The sequence below is a fragment of the Lepidochelys olivacea genome, assembly GCF_965140295.1.
Source record: "Lepidochelys olivacea isolate rLepOli2 genome assembly, chromosome: 1".
NCBI classification, from domain to species: Eukaryota; Metazoa; Chordata; order Testudines; family Cheloniidae; genus Lepidochelys; species Lepidochelys olivacea.
Window position 1 is genome coordinate 185619858 of NC_140411.1, and position 25273 is coordinate 185645130.

At 37.4% G+C, this 25273-nt stretch overlaps 1 protein-coding gene across 3 annotated transcripts in view; it reads left to right on the forward strand.

The window, feature by feature from the left end:
- CADM2 (cell adhesion molecule 2) overlaps positions 1 to 25273 on the forward strand; it is a 1053908-nt gene that overhangs the window by 523848 nt on the left and 504787 nt on the right. The window contains exon 3 of one of the 3 annotated variants that reach the window (XM_084621992.1): positions 871 to 915. The exons of the other annotated variants lie outside the window; for them this stretch is intronic. Coding sequence (XP_084478118.1) covers positions 871 to 915 — 45 coding nt within the window. The remainder of the gene's footprint in view (positions 1 to 870; positions 916 to 25273) is intronic. 3 annotated transcript variants of the gene reach the window in all.

Consider the following 25273-nt stretch of genomic DNA (forward strand, 5'->3'; position numbering starts at 1 on the left):
CTGCACAAGCATGCTTACGCATGGAGCATTTCTCAGGATTAAAGCTCAAGTTGTCCCAGGAGTCTGTCTTCTGAAGAATATTTGAAATGGCTTTTAGAAGAGAAGTGTTGATGCTTTAGTGCAGTTGTTAAAGCGGTTTCATTTGACACAGTTTATACCATTAAAAATGATACATTGATTCCAAACATAATTCTGATTTATGCTTTGCATGAACAGAGCTTGTATGCTGGTACTCATTCAGACATTATGTGAATTTCTAGCCACTCTGTATCCATAACAAAATGGTATGGAATATTTGTGTCATTGCTTGTTGGCACCAGAGTTTGGAAATAATGTGGAAATGCAGCAGAACAAAGCATCTTTATAATATCACTATCAGGAACCAATCAGAACGTGAAGAGGTGGTTTGTGTGGGGTTTTCTCTTTCTGAGGAGCATGCGTGTGAATATTTATGGCATTGTTTAGAATGATCTCCAATGAAACAGATTTATATGCACAAGTATAGAAACTCAAAACAGAGTCCTTATTCAAGAGATAAGCACTGAACACAAACACGAGCACATAAAAATATAATTTTTTGTTCCAGTTTAGCTTTGAAGCTTACAGCAATTTAAAAAATATTTTTCATTGGGTTAGTGCAGTAAGATGCTCCATTCATAAAAAGATGTACATAAGAATAATTCTAAAACTTTCTAATATCTTTGAAATCGATCATTGCTCAATGTTAATCTTTTTATCATACAAATATACCTTAAAACTACATGGTATTCTGTGGGCATATTTTATCTTTTGCTTTAATTTGCAAGATATGTGACTTCTTATAATTCTGTATTTTAATGATACTAACAAGCTATTTTTCTCTGCTTTCAGGTAAGCAAATAACCAGATTCTTCAATATAATCAGACTACATCAAGGTAAACCAATTTCAGGTATATAACTACGCAGGATGGTATTGTCATTATAAATGTGTATGTGGAGAGAGGGAAAACTGGGCTCCTGTATGCAAACAATGATGAGCTCAGCAATAGTTTCAAAGTGAAAGATGCTAATACCATTCAAATATAGAAACCTAACAGAAGTATAATGTAGGCTACAATGTTAGCCTCTAGTAGTAGTAGTATTTAAACCATTTAAATGTTGGTTTAATCTTGACTATTTATTCATGCCCCCTACTACAAGAGTAGAATAGGATGAATGCAACAACATAGTCAATTTGAAAAAAATTAGGTATACAAATTTTGAAAATGGTGGAGTGTATGTATAGGATAACGAGTATTGAATTGGATAATTAGTTAAAGGTAATGAAATGAAACATGAAAAATAAACTAGAAATGTAAGTATTAAAATACCAGTGAAACTAAAGTTATGGGGGGATTCTCATTGTTGGCACAGAGCAGAGGATACCATGCTGCAGTTTGTAAACAATTGATTATGGCCAACATTTTGCTGAAAAAACAAGTCATGGCATAATTGTAATATATCTTACTGAAAACTAGAACCTCTGTTAATACTAATCAAAAATGCTTGCTGAAAAGAACCAAATTCATTCACTTTGTCTGTCTGAAGACAAATTATTCCCTGATTTAGTGCTGGATTAGGAAAAAAATAGTTTGTTCCTCCCTAAAGATTAATTGCCTAGCCTATGAATTTACCACTCATTACAGAGGATCTGAACAGAAAATAGCCGAAGGTATTATCAATTCATTAAAGAAAAGTAGCATTCATTACTTAAACAAAAGAAGTAGAGAAATACTAGTCTTTAGAAGAAAAGTTGTATTAAAACTTTTTATCATTTATTGTAAATAGTGCAGTGTGTCTCAACAACGTGCCTTTTGGATTTCCCTTTCACCCCTAAAGAAACCAGTCTAAAGAACACTTTTCTTCTCTTTGCCTCTCTGGCACATATGACAAATTCTCTATATTTGAAAGTAAGCAGTTTATAGGTCTTCAATAGCTAAAGGGTCTAAAAATTCCACAGATTTGTTCCTGAGTTCCTAGAAACCATGTTAAAGTGTTTTTATTACAAGAGTATTATTAAAGGGGGTGGGTTTTTTGGAAAAAAACGTTTTTAATTGTTTTATATATAAAATATTGAAGCTATATAGGACTTGAGTATTTTTTTTAATATGGTTCTTTCTCCCCCTTGCTGGTGTCAGTCGGACATATATTTGAAAAACATGCCTTTTGTTGTATTCAGAATGGACAGGCCTGGACCCTTTAATGAAGTGGGGCATAACTCTGAGCTCTAGTTGTGTGAATGTGTTTGGAACTTAAGTTAAAATCAATATACAGATTTTAAAAAAATCATTCTTAAGGGTTACAAAAATATTGATTTGTTTTTTTCCCCTCAGTAAGAAAGCCATAGCATCTGTAAGACAACGAGAATCTGTATAGAATGCTTATCTCTTTCTGGTTGCTGTCTATCATTAAAATAAACTCCTCTCAGAAAAGGAATGACATGTGAATTGGTGTTATGGTAGCCTAGAAAATGAAATGGAATGACATTTCCCAATATCTAAATTATGGGATTTCAGGATACATAAAATCATGCATGTACAAAATCATGCATGTACAAATATATCTACAATAAATATAATTAATTTCTTATAAAAAGGCAGAACAGTAGGAAAAATATTACCTAAATAACTTGTTAGGTTTATGTTGAAGTTTAAAGGGATTTCAAGATCCTGACCAAAGTAAAATGTGTCAAGTTTTTTCAACTACAAAATTGTGCTCTAGATTTGCTTTCCTAGTCCAGGTGCATTTTAAATGTTAACCCCCTGCCAATGATATTAAATCAGTGTAAGGCTGATGGTGGTTTTGATTTAGCAACATCTGTTCTGTGGAGTACTTCTAGCACATGTTACTTAAAATAAATGGCATATTTTGTTTAAATCTCAAAGCATGTAACCTGTAACAGTTGCAGTGCAATTTCTGAAGCTGTGGGCGCGCGCGTGTGTCCACGAGCATGCGCACAGTCAAATTAATGTCAGTAAATTGTGCAGAACATCATTAACTTTAATAAGGATGGCAGTTGGAATGCTCTTTGAATCACTGACTCTACAAATTGATGCAGAATTCTTCCAGCTGTAGGCCATTGAGTAACTTTTTTTTTCTAATTGGTTCTTTTTTGTTTCTGGTGCATTCATGAAAACAGCAACATACGTTATCAGAGCTACAATACTGTTTTCTAAATTCGTCATGGTATCTTACACCTGTCACACTGTGCAAATAGTTGTAATGAGAAAAAATGTCCAGATACGAAATCTACAGCTAAATTGACTTTCCTTGCACATATTGCTATATGCTACCAAACAATCAAAACAAACATAATTGTTAGAGAATGAGTGTTTCATACTTTATATGGGTGCATGTGAAGGGCTATCAGATAAATATAAGAATGATAACATCAAGAATTTCAGAGGTATGAGAAGGGTTGTGCTTTTGGGTGATAAAATATTCAAGTTACAAGAAACATCAGAAACAGAATATTGTTTTGCAATACAATACATCCTTAAATATGCACAGAATGTTTGTGCATCAGGCATCCTCTATGATGCTATGGTAGTGTGACAATGTTATTCCATATTAATATATGCATTTATTACATCCACTTTCATCTTTTAAGGCTTTCCACATACTTACCCATCTTGCAGGCAGATTGTGGTTTGTTTTAAGCCAATAAAGCCCTATATTAGGTAATATTTCACTATTTATGTTTTAAAATTTCTAAACTCCAAAATAGCTAGGTGGATACCTTCAAATAATTTTCATAGGATTTCACATCCCACTCATGATGTCTGCTATAATTCAGTGTTTGTATTACTTAATCTTTGTAGTCTTGGAGCTTCACCTTTCTAGAAATAGCATGATAAGCATTCTTTTTTTTTCGCCCTTTCTGTTACACAAGATAAGCTGGAGTCTTGTCTCCATCGTACAATGGATGCAGGTATGGTTTCTTATGATAAGAACATATTGGATTGTCCTTCTTCCACCAGCCTCCCTATTCCTGAAAGAAGCAACGGGACAAAATTGATTTTTCACTGAGACAAAAATGCCTTCAATCTACACAGGTGGTTAAGGGCTTTCTGGCTCATGGCTGAAATGAAGCATGGAACCCTACAATAAATGTTGAGGTGAAAGTCAATAGCTCATTCATTCACTGTACGCTGCCTGTTTTGTGCCATGAATGAGGAGTGGCTTCCACAGAAAACCTAATATGAAAGCATATAATAAGGGTGTACTGTAATGTATACTTATAAGGTCTGTAATGTGCTTCACTTGAAAATGTAACACAGCTGTAGTGTAGTTAGGTTGTTTGTTTTTATTCCCCCTTTTAAATATTCCTCATTTCAAGATTTACCATAAATAAAAGAAAAATGTGGGGAAGGGAGGGGCAAACGCTTTCAATGTCTTATCCAAGCAGTAAGTACAACTAAATGAAATTAGGCCATTTGTGACCCTTTTTCACATCTTCAATACTTAATGTCTGGAGTCAATAAATTATACCTATTATGTTATAGGTATAGTTTTTAACTCTGACCTATATACCAGGTGACTAAGTTAAGGAAATAAAAGAAAAAAAATACTTGTCAGCACTTCTGTGTGTCAATCTTTATTGTATCCATGCAAAATGGCATTTCTTGTTATCCAATTCCAATTAGACCTGGTTATTTAGTATGAAAATCTCGCAAGATTGAAATTGACCCCAGTTAATAGAGAGCTGAATTGTGCCCTGGCTAATGCCCAGAATCTAGTGGATAAAGGGCACAGTCCTTGTTTCCCTGGATTGGCTGCCTACATCATGGATGGCAGCATGGGATTGGAAACAAAGTTGAGCCTCTGTTCTAACCCCTCTCCCTGGACACGGGTGGTTAGGTAAAGGTAGATCAGGGTGTTGAATGACTAGAGCTAATGTTTCAGGTGGTGTCGCTGCACTACCATGTCAGGTTGCATATGCTCTGCCATGAATAGACTCAGCACAGTTTACTCTCCGGAGTGGTAGAGGAATAACTCACCATTTCCCTTCTGTGCTGCTTCAAAGAGCAACACCACAATGCACTGGCCCTTATTCAGAGTAGATCTCTTTATCTCACAATCTAGCATATAATAATCTAACATGAATATATTATTCAGACTAAAGTTTTAATACTAAAAAAAAATAAGCTAAATCAAATCTGTTTTCTTGTAGTTATCAAATTATTCAGAAGAATAGCCAACAAAATTAGGCCCCTACTGACCTGATGATTAAGCAAAAATGTATTCCTTTGCAGATCATGCAATTTAAGTAAAAAAAGACCAGTAGTAAACTAAATCAAAATTGGTTTATATCAGTCAAATACCAATGTAATTAGACCAGATATTCAACAAGAAATATTACAAAATTAAGCTACTATTGATGCATTTGTAAGGAGATGCAAATGTTACTTTCTAGATTGCAGGGTTTTGAACTAAAAAGCAAATTCTAGTGAAAATGAGTCAAGTAACTGACACTCAGTTGAGTCACTCTGCTTTTCATCAACACATCTTTTCCTTGATTTGACTATTCAAAAATTCTACTGCTTCTGCTTACTCATAAAATATATATATATATTGTTTAATATTTTGGTTAAGTAAAGTTTAAGATGGGGAAACACACTGTTAGAGCCAGTGCTTAATTTGTAATGAGAGGTGCCAAGGCTCAAGCGATTTTTTTTTTTATATTCATAACAGAGGCACCTGGGCTATGAACTGACAAGCGCAGAGGTGCTGAGGCTCAGCCCTGGGAAGCCCTGGCACAAATTAAGCACTGCTTATAGAAAGGCCTAGCACTTAGTATTGGGCTAATATTGCTCCCACTGAAGTAGAGTAAAGTTTCATAAGTAAAAATTTCATCCTTTAGCACCTATACCACATCCACCACCTACTGTTATCTGAGTACCTCACAAATTGCGTGTAGAGAATACCGGAAATTTTCTGTATGGACCCCCCCCCCGACCCTACTCAGTAGGGATGCTATATTTTTTAATATGATTTTATTGGCCTTATACAGGGAAAGATCCAAAATTCAGTGCCTTCAGAGGAAAAAATACATAACTGAAGTTTATAGTCCTTCCAATCTTTAACACTACTATTGAATCAAAGGTTTTAAACAAAATATTTCTGGATTCCTAACAAAGTTCAAGCATCTGTATTTCTATGTAGTTTGAAGTGTCTCCATGTGTTTGTACATTTAGAATTTTATAAACAAAAGGAGAGAAGTGTATTGTCTTATTTGTGACTTAGAAGACTATTGTGACTAATAACTTATGCAAACATACCTATCTATTGTTATCTTGTCTTTCCACTGCTGTACACCCTATGCCTGTTAGTTCGCTCAGGTCCTGATTTCAGAAAGCACATAAGCACTTTCATAATTTTAATCATGTGCTTATGTCCCATGGTCATGAAGGACTTAAACACATGCCTAAACCTAAGCATGTGCTTAAGTGCTATACTTAATTGAGATGCTTTCCTGAATTTTGGTACCCTGTTTTCTAAATCCTGGATTATGAACCGTTTGGGGCAAAATATCTAAGTGCTGTGTGTTTTCACAGTGCCTAGCACAGTGGGGCTCTAATCCTTGTATAGGGTTTTTATGTGCTACTGCAATAGGGACAACTAATAATATTCATTTATGGACTTAGGAAACCCAGATATCCTGGCATTGTTTGCTATGGAAAGATTTTGTAAAACCTGCCCTTTCCCCCCCTAGGGATCAGTGAATTATCCATTTTAAGAGACCCTACCAACAACTCTTCCTTAGTTTGCAATGGACTGCATTCTTCTTCTATGATTAAACTGTTTTAAATATATACCAAGCTATTTCTCATTTTTTAACATTAAAGCTAATATAAAAATTTAAATAATAAGTGATGAAATTTGTCACCTGTTGACAGATTTGCTAATAAAACGGACTCCAGGAAAACCTTTGGGAACCCTGTAATAGTAGATGGTTGAGGAAAATCCAGATTTCTTAGCTGAATGCGTAGCTTTTAAAATTATTTTTATTTGCAACAGTGTCTGGCAGAAAGCGGGTTAAGAGGTCCTCCTTTTGTCATATCCCCCACTTTTAAAGACTCACTGGAATGGTAACTGCTACAAATTTCTCCTTTTTATTATATGCTTCATCTCTCTCTTTGGAGAAAAGATAAAGAATGTACACATATAGACACACACAAGCACTTCAGAACACAATTGAAAAAGAGAAAATACTTAAGGAGGGCTAAACTGCTGACACCACTGCTTTCTCACCTTTTCTCTACAGCAAAAGGGGCAAATAGACTAAAGTGTGGCTTAGAGATTCTTAATTTTGGAGAATCAAATTTACAGGAACATCAAAAATAGTAAAACTGTTCTGAGGCTATATAAATAATTATATATCATCTAGAAACCCAAATACTAGAAAAAGTAAAAGGACTAAATTGATTTTTGTTGCCTGCCAGGGTACCTTGCCATGAGCAAACTTTGACCCAGGCACTGAGCAGTAGGGCAGCATCGGCAAAGAGAACCAATCTTCCAAATAAATGTTAAATTTTTGGTTTGCATTTAATCACGGTCTCCTTCTCCCCACCCCTTGCTTCTCCATGGAAACAGTTGAGAGTCAACTGCCTTCTCTTTGCAGATGGAATTTTCATACCAGGTTTGTGTGTGTGTGTTTTCACCATTGTTGAGATTCAAGAGAGACTGAATACACCAACATTCATGAGTCAGCATCATGGTTTCATATTCACTTTGGCTTTATGTATAGATTGGCATATATCCTTTGTTAATTACTGTGGGATACAGATGTGTACAATGAATAGCCTACATATAATTAATACACATAAATGCCTCTTTCATTTATTTATGAAAACCAATGTAGCATATTGGGACACATGCACATACACCAAAGAGCTTGCAGGTTCCCTCACAGCATTGCTTACCAACTGTCTTGAAATTAAAAACACTCAGTGTTTGCTTTCTTTTGGGTTCCAGGATGCAGTGTTCTGTGCAAATGGTTTTTAATGTCAGCAAAAAGTGTCATTGAAATTGGGCACAATATTTTGCTACTACCTGGATGACTAGGAAAATTTGAAGAAAACTTTCTGTAGTGTGCTTCAGGTTTCCACGGAGGTCAACAGCAGCTCTTTTGACTGTTCTTCAGATGAAGTGATTGCATCTTTCTGTACAGCAAAACATTTTACTTTTTCCAATATTTGGGTTTCTAGACAATATATAATTATTTATATAGCCTCAGAACAGTTTTACTGTTTTTGATGTTCCTGTAAATTTGATTCTCCCAGATTAAGAATCTCTAAGCCACACTTTAACTGTGTTGTACAAGGCACAGATCTGAGAGGTCTACACTCTCGTAAGATACTGGCCTTTCACTGCACAATTCTCACTTCATTCTACAGACTAGGAACTGATTTCTGTCCCTCTTATTTCGGATTTTTAGATACACCCCACTATATTATTGTTAGTAGTAGTCATAGTACTGGTAAGAGTATAAGATTTTCAAGGTGAGGGCCACCCTGAGAGAAACCAGAACTTCCTACTGTTGTGAAATTCAAGGCATTCTTCACATAGGCTCCATTTCAGTAGAGCATCCCGAATCAAGAAATCACTTAAGCACAAACTGAAATCTAAGACCTTGAAGTCAGTGGGAATCTACGTGTGTATTTAAAACTAAATGCAGGCTTAAGTAGCTCTATGATTAGAGATAAATTTAGGCACAGACTCAAGAGCTTTCCTGAATCGGAGCCTAAATGCTGGGATAGGGAGTCTATCTGTGGCTGCTGCTATCCTAAATTTCAATCCACACCTAATGTTTATGGCCAAGTTATAAACTCCTGTGAATAATGGTTATATTGGGTAGCATATTAGTGTGTTCCATCGTAACATGATTTTACCCTTAACGTGACTCTGCATCCTCACTTCACATTTCCTATCTTAGAAACCGCTGGCAAATGTAAATTTCGCTTTTATTTCTGAGACCCTCACTACCTGTGCATGGTTTCAATAGCTATCTGCCTAACACAACCTTAGCTTTATCTTCCTCTGTCATTTTAGTTCTGCTGTAATTTGTGTTGGTAATATTTGGTATAACATTGTCTCAGATTTCCTTGTGTGTGTGTTTGTAATAAGGAGACATAAATATACACACAATTTAAGAACAAACATTTACAATGTTACATACAATATTGTATGGGTTTTTTGTGTTTTATCCCCAGAATGGGAATTTTTTTGGCCAGTGCATTTCACATAATTTCAAAGAAACAGAATTTTGATTATTTTGCAAAATTTCAGGAATCTGGAAGTTCTTCAGAGTAAAGTATGCAGTCAAAAAAAATATCCTTTGAAATGTTGAAAAAGTTGGAGGCCCAAAAGTTAAGCACGTGTCTGGGGTTCAGAAGAGACTTATTTCTACCACTGACTGGTCTTTAATTGTATTTTGAATATATTCTTATCCCTTTTTGACACCCAATAAGCAAATCAAAGTTTGGGGCCTTGGAGGCTGTTCCAGTTGGGAGTAAAGATTGATGCTAGAGTCTGGTATTTTCTTTGATGTAATCTTAGTTTATTTACAAGGAAGGTACGAACGCCTGCTTTTTTGAATGCAGGAGGAACTAAAAATAGTGTAACTATTTTGCTTACATCCCCAAGCCTCTTTAGCCAGCACCAGACCTAGAAGCCCTCTCCCTAGCTTCTTCCACGGTCCTATACCATGGTGGTTCAGGCTGTCTGTGTCTGTCTTGTGTCTGTGCTCCAGTTTCTCTTCCCCACACATGAGCATATACACATAGTACACAGGGGAACCCTCTGCCCACCTGGTGCTAGTTTGGGGCAGATTCCATTAAGCCTTGTTTGGGGTGGGGACCCTTAACTGTCTCTTATAGCTATCTTAAATGAAGGCCCTATTAGACCCATCAGTTGGTTAGGTTTAACCTAACCCTTGACCAATTTAACCCAGCTCCTAATATATACTGCTTTACAAAAGTTTTTTTAATAGATAAATTGCCATTGTCTCCATTTTATTAGCTAGAGAAACCAGGACTTGGAGGAATTGGGCTCTGATTTACAGAACGGCTGTTTTTAGATGCATTTGAAAGACTTTTTTAAGTTTTTGTTTTTTCTCTCTCTCGGATGTCATCCACGCATTTGAACTCCTGATACAAAGGAAATGCAGCTGTCGGTTGGGAAAACCGGGAACAATGTCTGAATTAATGTGTTAAAAACCCTCTATCAGAGGTTCTTAAACTGTGGTCTGTGGACCACCAGTGGTCCGCAAGCTCCATTCAGGTGGCAGCAGATAGTTCCTTCCAAGGTGCATGCCTGGTTGGTCATGCACAAGAGAATGAAGGGGCATCCACCTAATTAGAGGAGCCATGAAAGTCTGGTTCCACTAATTAGGTACCTGGACCTGGAGAAGATGCACATGTAAGGTGAGGTGGTGGCCCTCGGGGGAATAGGGATAGGTGGGAGGGGGCATTGGGGTGAGAAGAAGGGATGGGAGGAATTTGGGACATGCAGAGCTGCAGAGGCCAGAGAAAGAGGCAACTTTTCCCAGTTCCAGGGCTGCAACTGCCAGGAAGAGACTCCCTTTCTTCCCAGGCTCAGCTCTGTGGCTGCTGTAATGGAGAGACCCCCCCACTCCTTCCCAGCCCCAGCTCAGGGACTGCCATGGCGGGGGGAGAGGGAGAGACCCTCTCCTTCCCAGCCCCAGCTTGGGGGCTGTCACAGTAGGGGAGAGAGGGCACATCCATCACATTAGAAAGGTAAGACTACCAATATTAAAATGAGTTGTGTGCTTTTGTTTGTAGAACTAAATTATTATTGCTGGGTTTTTTAATATAGCACTTTTATCCAAAGTGCTTTACAATAGTTTGCTAACAGTACAAACAACATTTGGAAAGATCAAGTGGTCCACCGAGACTCTTGGCAATTTTCAAGTGGTTTGAGAACCACTGCTCTATACTATTCTAAAAGCTTGTGTTACTAGGAAAAAGTCATAAGCAAATAGTTGATCCTGAGTCTCCTCTTCTTTTTCTAGCCTTAGTCTCATCTCTATGGGTCTGGATCTTTGAGCCCTTCTCCATTCCAGTCTGTCTTGAAGCAGTTCCTCCAAAACTCTGCATCTAATCAAATCCTTTTCTGTGACATCCATCCATCTGCTTTTTGGTCTTCCAACCTTTCTCATTGTGACATAGCAAAGGTACAGTCCACAGTGAGTAACCTGGGGTGCCCTTTGCAATGCTTTGCTGCTGTAGCCTTCAGTCTGGACTACTCAAAACAGGCTCCAGCATCCAAGTCCCAGCTATGTCTGTCCGTGTGCTCCAGCCAGCCACACCTTAGCTCTTACCAACCTTGGTTATACTACAGGGTGACCCCAAAACACTCCCCATCTTGGATTTTCCCCCAGAAATGTTTTATATTGCCCAGCACTTTCCTAGACCATATAAATTCATATGAAGTCCACATTTCTTGAATAGAAATAATATGGACACACCTTGTTACCCCAAATGGAGTTTCATGGACACTTCAATTCAAACACACTGGATTAGATAAAACAATAAAAAGTTTATTAGCTACAAAGTGAGATTTTAAGTGAGTATAAGTAATGAGAAGTCAGAAATGATTACAAGAAAAATAAAGAGAAAACATAACTGGTACCCAGCTTAACAAAATAAATTATATTGAAAGCAAGGTTTTCTCACCACATGCTCTCAGTCATCTTACTAATCAAACTTCTGAGGTCAGGATCCTTTCTCCAGTTCAATTACTGCTTCCTTTTCGCTTCTGGTGTAGTGAATCAGTTGACCCAGAGAGAGGAGTGATGCCTTGGGGTGTTTGTCCCTCCTTTTTATAGTGTCCATCTCCATCTTGAAAAACATTGTCTCCAGAATGTCAGCTGGAAATCTCCAGGGAGGAGAAAGTTCCCTGCTGCTTTTCCTCACCTGTTTGAGGTTTCTTTGTCTACCTTTCTTAATTAACTGTTTTTACTGCTTACATGCAAATTAAGCAGAGCACACATTCCTTTGTTTGAGTCAACATGGTTGTCAACTTCTGCTGTGGTTTGGAATGTGTGTTAATTATATGATATAGGGAAATCTTACACAAATTATCACTTCACATACAATGTTGCCACACATTTTTATCAGGACAATATTGACCAGAAGATTGAGTTTTCAGATACCACCTCACAAGACATACTTTGTACAATTATTACAACTGTGTGTAGGGTGTGGACACGGTACATTCCATCATACTTGCACCCTCCACTTCTAAGTTTAACACCCTGTTTCCTATATATTCTTCCGATCTTCTTTTCACATGGCAAAACCAAATAAGCCTGGAATCCCTCAGCTTTTTTATAATTGGTACCAGCTTCACACTTCCCCTCATTTTTGTTGTAAACATTGTCTATTTTTGTAACTCCATGCATCCATCTTAACGTTTCCATTCCTACTGTAGTCATGATCTGTTGCTGTCTTTCTCAGTTCCCAGCAATTAGAGCCATTCAAAAGTACAGGCCTAATTGTCTTGTAGATCTTGCTTTTCAATTTGATAGGCATGGTCCTATGGCAAATAGCTCTGCTCACTTCTCTCCATTCAGTCCAATGCCTTTCCTGTTCTGCTTATAAGTTCATCACTGATATCACCATTATCCTGTACTGTCGAACCTAGGTACTTCTGTATCTTTGTCTTCCAGATTTCGTCTCATAATCTTTCTGCAAGGTGTAATTGACTATATGTACAGACTATATACTCTGTTCTATTGATGTTAATTTTGATGCTGGTTTTTTTGTTCAAGTATGCACCTTCATCTCTCAATTTTCTTCCATTTCTTCTTTGCTCTCCCCCTTAAGCACTATATCTGCAAAAAGCATGCACCATGGTGCCACTCTCTGGATATTTTCTGTAAGTGATTCAAGCAGCAATGTGAACAAAAAGGGACTTAGTGCTGACCCTTAATGTACTCTAACTCTCTTGCTAGAAACTGTTCAGAATACTTGAAGTGGGTAAAATGAGAAATATTATATTGGCCCTCATTTAGGATCACCTCCATGTTGTGTACCCACTTCTGAGTAACATGAAGTCCCAAACTTATACTAGTGTAAAACCTTTATTTCACTACATACTTTAGCATAATTTTTCATGTGTGTATATACAAAATAAAAATATGGAATACAAATAAAAACAATTTACAAAACAAATAAAACAGCAATTGATCTGTGAACCAAAAACACCATTGGCACAGAAAACCGCATCAAAAATGATTAGGGGTATGGAACAGCTTCCATATGAGGAGAGATAAGACTGGGACTTTTCAGCTCGGAAAAGAGATGAAGGGGGAATATGGTAGAGGTCTATAAAATCATGACTGATGTGGAGAAAGTAAATAAAGTGTTATTTACTCCTCATAACAAAGAACTAGGGATCACCAAATGAAATTAATAGTCAACAGGTTTAAAACCAACAAAAGGAAGTATTTCTTCACACAACCACAGTCAACCTGTGGAACTCTTTGCTGGAGGATGTTGTGAAGGCCAAGACTCTAACAGGGCTCAAAAAGAACTAGATAAATTCATGGAGTATAGGTCCATCAATGGCTGTTAGCCAGGATGGGCAGGGATGGTGTCTCTAGCCTCTGTTTGCCAGAAGTTGGGAACAGGCAATGCAGGATGGATCACTTGATTATCTGATCTGTTCATTCCCTCTAAAGCACCGGGCTTTGGTCACTGTCCAAGACAGGATACTGGTCTAGATGGACCTTTGGTCTCATGCAGTATGGCTGTTATTTCAATGTAGCATGCATCTAATCCATTTAATATCCATTTTGGCAAAGTGTCTCACTTTCAGATATAACTGTGGGAAGAATAGGCAATGAATATAGCGAAGTTCTAAAGGCAATAACATACAGGTTGCCATTTCATTCACACTGAATTTGGAAGGAGATTGCAATATGAACTATGGTCTTAGTTCACTGGGTATAAATGCAAAATGTACTGCAAAAAAAAGTATGTATTTTATTAACCATTACTATTAATTTGTTACCTTTACAAGACTTGCTAATTCAAATTAAAAAAAATAGTAAACCATATTAATTATCTAATTTATATATTAGCAAGCATTCCTAGCAAGAAGTTGCCTAGGCTAGGTCCTTGCCAATATCTTCATACAAATCAGAACTAATGATGCAACAGGCCAGACTCTGAGATGGTGTAAATTGGAATAGCTCCATTAATGGCAATGGGTCTACATTAGTTTACACCAGTGAGGATCTGGCCAGTAGCTCCAAGGTAGTAATTTAATTTGAAGACACTTCCTTAGTCACAATGCTGGACATATAGAAAGAGTGTGTAATGTGGTTGCATATAATCACTAGAACACTGGGTCAATACAAAATTAAAGCTGCTTCCCCTTCTATCCTTGAAAATGTGTGTACAGGTTACACTGATGTTCCTCGTGTAATTGTGCAATTTATTTTATAAACTGTTAGTGAGGTGATTATGTAAGCTAGGACCATATCATTACAGCTATATGAACTTATATGCAATTGTAATACTCTTGTCAGGCAAATTGAAGATGCTGCTAAAATCTCCATAGGAAGGTACTATATTTAGAATGTGTAACTTATTAAAATATGGGAAAATGGCAAGGTAAAATTTAGGTTTTAAAAAAATCAGTTTGAAATTCTGCAAAAAAATAAAGATGTTAAATTTCTGTTTATATGTATGCAGAAATCCCAGGTTAATGTGACACTCCTTTCAGTAGGCAGTGGCAAAGTACAGGAGACGGAGGATACCTCTTTTGACAGAAATACAAAGATAAACCCCAATGCCAAGAGGGAAGGAACAGTATATTAGACAAACATTGAAGTTCTTGATAAACGATAATATGCATTACATTTCTAATTAAAATAAACTTTGGATAAGACCATAAACATGTCCATAATCCTATTTAATACACATGTCTGAATATTGCTGCGAATTTATTCTGTCCAAGCTCCCAAGGCAATCATTTTTACCATCTTCAAAAGAAGTTTTGACTTGGTAAAGATGTCTGGATTCGGCCAATAATGCTTAGCATAGTAAATGATCTAACTGTTGCTTAAACACTGGTCCGCAGATTCACTGTGGTTTTCTGATTTGTTTATAGAGTTGCTGATTTTTTACAATTGTGACCTAGGAAACCCATTTCTGGCAATGAGAGAAGTCAACTGTCCATGATGCATTTGGAGTGTTCAGCACAGTGCACCTGCTAGATGACATAGTGGAGTTGTGTAATTTTAGCAAAGAAATTTTATTCTAAATTTATATTTTCTGTCTTTTTCACCATGATAAGTCCATGTATTCTGTGTGCTGGAACCACCAAAATAGCCAAAGGCCATTGATGACTTCGGACCTGATCCCGAGACCATTGTTGCAATAGGAATTTTTCCATTGACTTTAGTGCCATTTTGATTAGTTTCTCTGTCATGTTCAGTCCCACAGGTAGTGCCCTGGACCACAGTAGATGGCATTATGTAAAAAGCTGGACCCCTCTGCCCCCTACATCTCCCTCTGAAATATGTATGCAAATCTAGGAAGAACAACCCATTGGTATAATTAAAGACCTTGCCTTTTCAAAATATGCAGCCCTTATCAATCAATTCATTTATTTCTAGTTTAAACTACCACTGCGTGCTTAGTTAGGATAGGTGCAAACTTGAGGTGAACAACTATACTGCTTCATGAGTGACCATAATTTAGCTACACACTTCAATGCCTGGACAAATTGTCACTTTTCAATTGTAATTTTAGGATGATTATTTTTTAAAATAAAGGCACCCCTGTAGAGAATAAATCCAATAAATTGAATGAATGTTTTTTTCTCTGTTCCAATTAGTTTCTGCAGCAATTCAGAGTAGGTAGTGGTTTAGATGAGTCTGGTGTGTGTGCACACATGCTCACGCATGCACACAGCTGCATGTTTATGCATTTGGGGATTGGTTTAGGACAGATGTTGTTCCTCTTTCCCAGTGAGGCTTCTTCATCTGGAAAAGTTATGGAACTTGAGTTGTTCTAAGCCAACTAGTGGTTTTAGCCACACAACTCCCATTAATTAATGGAAAGCTCTAGGTTTGTTTGGGTTTTTTTTTTTTGAGAGTAAGTTATAGTGTTCCTCACAACAGCGAATAGACGGAACTCATCTGTATAAAACGAAGGGGGAATTCTTTTCTAGGCTGCTGGACGCACTCTGTAGCTCCCCTTGGTCCTCTCGCTTGAAGACTGAAGAAAAGGGTCTGTAATATGCAGTGTTGCCAGGCACAGTCTGCCTGAATCCTGATGTAGATGAATCACTTACAGAATGGATTGCTGACTACGGTACAGGAGGGTTAAATGTTTCCCAGGGCTCACTAGAGGAATGAGAGGAAAGATACTAACAAAGGAGACTGAGTGAATCTAAGGTAATGTACATTATTACCGGATTTTACTCAAAGGGGTATTTTTAATTAAAGTACCTCTATTAATAGTATAATAGAGTTGTAGCCTCTGTCCCTGCTGTGCTGATGTGTAACTGCCCGTCTCTCTCTGCTGCCCTTGCTCCTTATATTCTCTTCCTTCTTTCAAGTGTTATCTTCCTAAGGATTAATAGAGAGATCTAAGAACTACTTATCTTTTTATAGGAATTGAATTTATAATAAATAGTCTTTGCTCTAGGAAGTGAGTGAGAAGCAGTGAATCTCAGAAGGGAAAGAAGAACTTGAAGTCTTTGGGGACAACACATGTTAGTAAGCACTAAACCCAGCTGTAAGTGTCCGTAGAATCAGAATTGAGGTGGTGAAGGAGAAGAGAAGTCAAGCAGCGCAGCAAGAGAGTTCATTGGTGGTGGTGATCTGGGGGTTGGGTGAAACCTCATTGAAGTTGGTGGGTATAAAAGCTGCTCTTCAGTAAGGATAAATGTAAAACGCAAGTAAGCCTATTTATGGAATAGGTAGCGGAAACGATAAGAGTCACCACTCAATACACAAGTCACAGGAAGGTTGGAATAGGAGTTGTCATGCAGTCCAAGGGGTTTTCCCTGTGGTATGAATTCAAATGCAGAGGGATAGGTATTCTTCAAGGGAGCTGTGTGTGTGTGTGTGAGAGAGAGAAGCAGCAGAAAAAACAGAGGCACCAAGGGCAGGTAGCCTGATAGCCAGTCAAAGAAGCACCTGTAGTGTCTCTCAGAGAGAGAGAGCAGTTGGGTAGAGTGCTGGCTGGAAAAAGGGTTGGAATTGTGAGCAAAGAAACTGCTTTTTGCTGTTTGATTCCTACTATGTTTGAGGATACAGAACAGCGTGGATATGCTTTGTAAAGAAACAGGGTTGTATCAAGGAAATACTTGACTCCACCATCAATTTCTCCTCCTAATGGAAACCACCTACAAGACTCTTAATATTGGCTAACTGCTCTGGGGTAACAGTGTGAGGGTGGGTGATTGTTTCTGTTTATTCTCAAACACATGAGCAAGTAATATTTAAAATAGGTATTGGTTTAACACCATTTTAAGCATTGTATCACTAATATAACTGAAGTGTTGTGTATGAGTATTTTAGCACACACAGAATAGTTATAGTTGTGTATACATGTACAGTATTCTAAAAAATTAACACCTGTAATGTATGTTGCAAATTGTTCCAATCACAGGAACAAATTTGTCCTAGAAAGCCTGTCAGCCTACTGAGTTAAATACAAGTTGTATCCAAGGGCAGAACTTGTCCCTTTGATTTTTTTAAAACATGAAGTATACCAATTTATTTACTTATTTAAGCACTGATAACATACCCAGTGCTGAACAAGACAAATCCAACCCCTCAGGAGCTATACACTCTAAAGAATTAAAAATTATTTGACATGATGGATTGTCCTATTCAAGGCATAACTGTGACACACACTCTGGGGGAAGAGTAAGGGACATAACTGTGCCCCTGTACTCCCTTTCTGTCCTGTCAGAGGTTGTTCAGTAGGATGCTACTCCTAATGCTTTATGCAGTGTTGTAGCTGTGTCAGTCCCAGAATTTTCTGTCTCAACATTTACTCCATTGCACAACTTTTCCTTTGATATAGTGTTTGCAATTTTATACTATACACACATATAAAACAAATTTGTCATGGAAATCTTGTGCAAAATTAAACCCATATATTTGCCAGCACAGTTCAGCCTAGTTGACTAAAATCACCATATTTACGCAGATATGCACCATATGCTAGTGTTTTTATTTTTCATCTTTATGTTGCATCTTAGAAAAGTGCTGACAATAAGTTCATAAATTAAAGACCATCCTGTGGTATCTGTAGACAGCAGCATCAGTTACAATCTATAGTAGCTGAAGTTTGTGTTATACTGTATATCGAGGTTAAGCAAATAGATTTGTAATTAACAACTAACCAAAGCTGGTTATAGTGTATCATCAACAAGCACTAAGGTTGTTAGATAGGAATTAGGCCTGTAGCCTTGACACCTAATGTTTGGTTGTAAATACTACCATACTCTTTAATGCTGCATGTTCTCCGTTTTAATTTTATTCTAACCAATCTTCATTGATTCATTAAGTATTTGCTACCTCCTTGTTCTTCTTATGCAGTTTGGTGGCATGGAACTCCTGTATCTTCACTAAAACTGTGATTCTCCAAAGGGGAATGTGGGAAAATCCTTGAACCTCCATAGTCCCATGGACCTTAGTGGGGCTCCACAAAAGTGCAGGGATTTGCCTGTGTATCCCATCATAGGTTTCCTCCTAGAATATAGCTTGGGGATCCTAAGTGCATTTTCTTTCACTAGGCAGACAGATGAGTGACTGCTTTTGAAGCTGAAGTACAAATGGCTCCATAGGTCTCCTACGAAATGTTACAGCATGGTGCATTACATGCTGTGATCCGCAGAGGGGTAAACATATCACTTCATCAACAAAGTGCCATATAAATCATCCAGGATTTTAGGGTATTAAAAATCTACGCTGCATATATATTACAAAATGTAAGAAATGCAGTTCACAATGCCCTCTGTTATTTGGAGTTCATTTTATATTTACAGCCTCGATTGCACTTTGTATGCAAATGACTCATTATACTTTAGAAAAGTGATATGTTAATTTGATTAATTTTTTACCTCATTTAAATCTTGTAAAATGTCACCTGCCATTCAATCTACACACCAGTTATAACAAAACAGTAACATTACAAAGAGGTGAAGCATTAAATTTCTCCTAATTACAAGGCAGATATGACAGTCTCAGTTTATGCTCACAGACATTGCTGAGTGTGCTGAAAATCTGGATGTATGTATATACACATACATATATCTTTTCATTGAAATTCAGTAGACTAAAATCTTTGCTTTTGGTTTTTAAATGGGTGCCGAGATGTTTCTTCCTGTGTCACAGAAAATATTCCCTTAGAGAGAGTGCTATAATTTTTTGGGTGAGATTGTTTCTGGGGTTTTTTTAGACAGAAGAAAAAATTAAATGTTTTACAAGTTTTTCTGGAAATTGTTCTCTCTGAAGCATTTTCTTATCCCCTTTCAAGGAGATAGGTGCTACGCAGGGCTATGAGGAATAATGTTGATGTTATAAGTCAATTGGCCTATCAATCTAGTAGCATGCCAGTTTCCCCTTTTCCGAGAAGACTTTCACTGCTCTCTGTCATTAGTGGCAATAATTCCTTGTTTATGTGATAGAAGAAGTGACTATCTTTGTTCTAGTGGTAAAGAATCAGAGTTACTTTCTTCTTTCAGGTTTCAGAGTAACAGCCATGTTGGTCTGTATCTGCAAAAAGAAAAGGAGTACTTGTGGCACCTTAGAGACTAACCAATTTATTTGAGCATAAACTTTCATGAGCTACAGCGCACTTCATCGGATGCATGCAGTGGAAAATATAGTGGGGAGATTTTATGTACACAGAGAACATGAAACAATGGGTGTCGCCATACACACTGTAATGTGTGATCAGGTAAGGTGAGCTATTACCAGCAGGTGAGAAGAAAAAAAACAACTTTTGTAGTGATGATCAAGGTGGGCCATTTCCCGCAGTTCACAAGAACATGTGAGGAACAGTAGGGGGGAATATAGTTACTATTTCCCCATGTTTATTCCCGCGCCCCCCTCCCCTCACTGTTCCTCAGACCTTCTTGTCAACTGCTGGAAATGGCTCACCTTGATGATCACTACAAAAGGTTTTTTTCTTCTCTCCTGCTGTTAATAGCTCACCTTACCTGATCACTCTCGTTAGTGTGTATGGTAACACCCATTGTTTCATGTTCTCTGTGTAGATAAAATCTCCCCACTGTATTTTCCACCGCATGCATCCGATGAAGTGCGCTGCAGCTCACAAAATAAATTTTTGTCTCTAAGGTGCCACAAGTACTCTTTTCTTTCTTTTCACTGACTACGAAACTTGAAAAACAATGTTATCCCTAAATATACACCCTGTATTTCTGTTTTGCTCTAGAGCTTCTGCCTAAAACCTACACAAGCCCCACACTATATACTCACGCTACAGATTTTAAGTGGTCTAAATCTCCTCACATCTATTGTAAACTGATTCACATCATACCCTCTCCTTCTGTGAATGGAAGGTAATGGGCATTAAGAAAATCCTGACTATGCTACAGATGGGCACAGTACCATATCCACTACATTTTTCTTTCTTTTACCTGATCCCACAAATTTCTTTGAGGTTTGGGATCCATTAATGGATTTGGGGATGGCCAAGGAGATCAGTCCCTTTTTGTCATGTCTGTCTCAGCATTCACTCGCCCTTCTTTTCCCTGTGTGCTGTAGAATGCCTCTTAAGAGGGGATTCCGCGTATACCAGCCAGTGTGGGAGACGTGTTCTCATTGCATTTTCAACAGCTATACAGATATGAGCTATCTCAGGTATTTATGTGGCCCCCATCACTATAGTGTCTGAGCACCTCACGATGCCCTTGTGAGGTAGGGAAGTGCTGTTATCCCAGTTTCACAGATGGGAAACAGAGGCACATAGACGCGAAGTGACTTGCCCAAGGTCACACGCAAGTATGTGACAGAACAGGGAATTGAAACTTGGTCTCAAATCCTAGATTAGCACCTTAACCACTGAACCATAATTCCTCTCTAATGAGAACTAATGAGAGAGACATGTATGAGCATCCAATGGAAGTGCAGGAACTTTAAAGAAATGGTTTGTGTTTCTGCAGATCACCTGATGGTTTTGGGGGTCACACTCCCTGGTTGTTTCCTGAATTATGGAGGCAAACCCCATGCACAGTGAAGAATCTGTAGCAAACTCTGGGGAGAATCTCACCAGTTCTGTCATGTTGGGAGCTGATCTGATAGGGGATGACATAGCTATATGTTTCAATTAGCTGCTTAATAGGATATTGCAGAATACTGAGTTCAGCTCCTTTCTAGGAAGAACAGTCTGGTAGTTAAAAACACAGGTCTCATGATTGGAACTTCTGAGTACCATTCCCAGATTTGCGAAAGGCTTCCTCTTTTACTTCGGGCAAATGATTGTTCTGTTTTCTGCCTCAGGTTTCCTGTCAGTAAACAGAGATGCTAAGTACCTACTTCCTAGAAGTATGGTGAGGCTTAATTCTTCAACTTGTCTAATGTGTTTAGATATCCTCTGATGCAGGTTATGTAAAGTTTAAATATTGCTACTATTCTCACTTATGATTGATGATTTATGCTATTAAGACAGAGTGAGAATTATTTTATGATTATATATCTGGGTAACCTGACCTGTTGATTAAATTTCTATCCCTAAATAATATTTTATATAGATAATGGGCACATCATTAACCAGTTTTTATAACTGCTATTACATGAGCAATTGTTTATTACGTTCTTCTTAACTTTTGAGCTTCCTGCCCATACTTAAAAGCTTGTGTACTAACTGAAATGCTTTTATCTTTTTAGAGAGTTGTATGAGCACTTTGGGGATTTGTTCCTGTACATGTTCATTCCTGGTACCAAGGAACTGTGTTCTACTATCTTAGTGCAATGTTTTTACTGAGCAATTTAGAGTGACTTTGATTAGAAGAGCATAAGATACTGTCCTAGGTATTTGCAAGTTTTGAAATATCAGGAAAAAATATTAAATATGAGAGCTATGTCTAGTGAGATTAGCAGTTTTATTATTGATGGATTTCGGCTATATTATATCATTTAATTGATGTTTATAAATAGCTTTCTTCCCTGTGGTTATGGAATAGAACATTTACCAAACTTCTTCTTTGATGGAATTTACATATGGCACATCAGGATGATTAAAAGCCAGCAGTCTTTTCACAGTATGGCAAGAAATAGGATTTGATTTATCTTTATGCCTTGCCTACCACTTGCTGTGACTGTACTTTTGAAATTTTAATATTCTCATTTCTCATAAGGAGTTTTGTTATGTAAAATATGTAAATAACTTAAAGTTTAATGCTTGTTTCTTGCTTTTCCATGTAATAATTTTAATGAGATGGGCAAATAAAGCAGTGGGGGCGGAGAAATGGGACTTTTTAACAACATAGATTTTTGTCTAAGGTGGTATATTTCCAGTTAAAAATACCAAAAAACTGGAGTACAGTGTGATGCATAACAGCCAGCACTGATATCCTTCACGTGTAGTGTTTAGCAACCGGTAAATGAGCAGAAGGGTAATGTTTCTGGATTTATGTTCTCTACCCTTGCTTTGTTCTTTATCATGTATTTAATATACATATATATTAAGAAAAACATACTAAGGCTGTGATCCTGCAACATGTTGCCCTCAGGCCAACCACCTAGACCCATGAAGAGCTCCACCAACTTCGAGCTCAACAAATTGCAGGATCAGGGCCTAACACTTTCCAGGGTGATATATCAATCATTAGAGAATGAAGATATAGCAGTGCTTATAGGATTAATGCTGGTGCAATGAAAAATGCTAGTTGGTAAAAGTTGGGGCCATATTTTTCTTTTCTGTCCACTCAAATGTTATGCTTTCCCTATTTGTATACGTCTCCAACAGATTGGAGGAGGAGGAGCTGTAATAACGATGTTCTTCAAAATTATAGTGCCAAGCTGTGAAAATCTTGGGTAGGCCTGTTTGTCGATCTTGATACCCCTTTCATTCCTTTTAAGCAATTAAGCACCTGCTGAGTTGCTTAGATTTGACTAGGATTTTTGCATTTTGAGTTCTTTGATAGCTCCATCCAAATTTTAGTTTAATTCTTGAATTTCTTTGTAACTGAGCAAAGACTAGCTTCACTGGCTTCCTTTTCCCTCCCCCTCAGAGAACATTTGCACAATGCATTCTTGCATTCCAGTGAACGGAAAATAAAACAAAATTAAACATACCCAGTGCTGTACGTTGAGAAGGTACAAAACTGAACAGCCAATTAAAATGGGACACAGTCTAGAAACGCACATAAAAGAATAAGATAGCTGACACTACTACCACAGGTTTAAAATAGGAGATGCACACTGGGTGGCTGATATCCACTATTGCTGACCCACAGACATATGGGAAACTAACAGAATGACTGCTTTGATTAAGCACTTTCCTTGCCAGTGTGTCTGGTTTTTTTTAACCTGTAAAGCACTGAACATTGAGGCAAATAGAGAATAAACAAGCATAGCAAAGCCAAATAAGATAAATATAATGCTATCTATTCAAGGTAAGGTAAATAAGAAGAAATTAATCCCTCCAGGATACAACACAGTCCAATATCGTTAGTTTAGAATGGCTTTGTATAACCAGAGAAGATAACTAAATTGTTTGTCAACAAAAAACACTGATTTTAGCACAGTGCTGCTTATGTGCTTGTCACCTTTTGTGTGCTAATTTTAGAAGTGAAGATTTAAGTGAGAATGAGTCAGCTTTGCTTAAAGGCGAGCTGAACAAAATAATTCCATAAATGTGTCCCAGTGGGGTAGTGTACTTCTACCTGGTGGGGATTTTACTGAAGCTCTTTAGGGCCCTCTCCCCTGCAAGGTGCTCTCAAATCCCGTTGTCTCTAAGTGGGGGAAAAAGTCGAGACTACAAGGCTATTCTGTAAGACCGAATCAGCAGTTTCCTATTTCAGCAAGAACATGTGTATTAAAAAGTAACTCTCCTGGCCTACATATTACCATTTAAATAATATCTATTCATACAAATAATATACCCAAATAGATCTTAGCCAAGTAACCTAGACTCAACACTATTTTACTGAACTATAGAAATACATACAGAATGTGCCCTGTACATCACGGGATTTGGCCTATGAACAGCACACTGAGGAACAATCCCCCCCTTAAATAAATCTGGACAGAAACAAGAAATATGTGCGACTCCTGCATTTCAAATTAAGAAGTTGCTCTTTCACTAGCTAGCATACAATATGGCACAAGTGCTATTTTTAATAATATATTAAGCAACTAGTTTCTTTGAATTTCTGACAGGGTGACTCCAGAAAATTCAAGCTGCTTTCTTGTGATTCTTTAAATAATTTACTGTAGAGGACCACAGAAATCTGAGGTGAACTATTCAAATTAAGCCAAAGGACTAAATTGGAATTTATTACTTCTGTTTAACACACACTTGTAACTCTCAGAGGAGATTTTATCAAACAGGTGTTTAAATGTTTTGTTTTGTCGTCTCCCCAGGATACAAAATATGGAAGAGATTTTTTTAAAATTATTTTTAGAGTTCACTGCAAAGAAAATAAAATAGTTGCCTTTTTTCCCTCTCCTGAGTTTAGTAAAATGACCATTAAGCTGTTGAACTTGAACAAATTTTATTTCTGTGCAGTTATTTTGTATTTCAAAAATATCATATACTAATTTTTATACCAGCCATACATTCATTCATTGTTGAGACATACAGAACTGCTTATTGTTTTGCAGAACAGAGTATATAGTGTCTTTACCATTAGTGAGGAATGTTGTAATTATCCTTGTGAAGATTAAGACACTGCTGAAAAATGAGGTCTTTTTCATTCTGTGTGCTAGGTAGGGTGCAGACACTGACAACAGTCCTTACACTGCTCTATCAATTATTTTAAGCCTGCCCTGGGCGTGGGGGCACCCTTTTTCTAATTGTGAATCTTCTTGATGGCTTGCCTACTTTTCTACCAAGCAGAAAAGTAGTGCTGCAGGGTCTCTGATAATTTTGTGTTTTGTGAATAGAAAATGATAAAGTATGTATGTAGTCTCATGATGAGATTGTACCTCTGATGGGAATGCTAACAAACAGGTGGGCTTTAATTTATCCCTATCATGGGTACATGTAGAGCAGGAGTAAGTTAAAC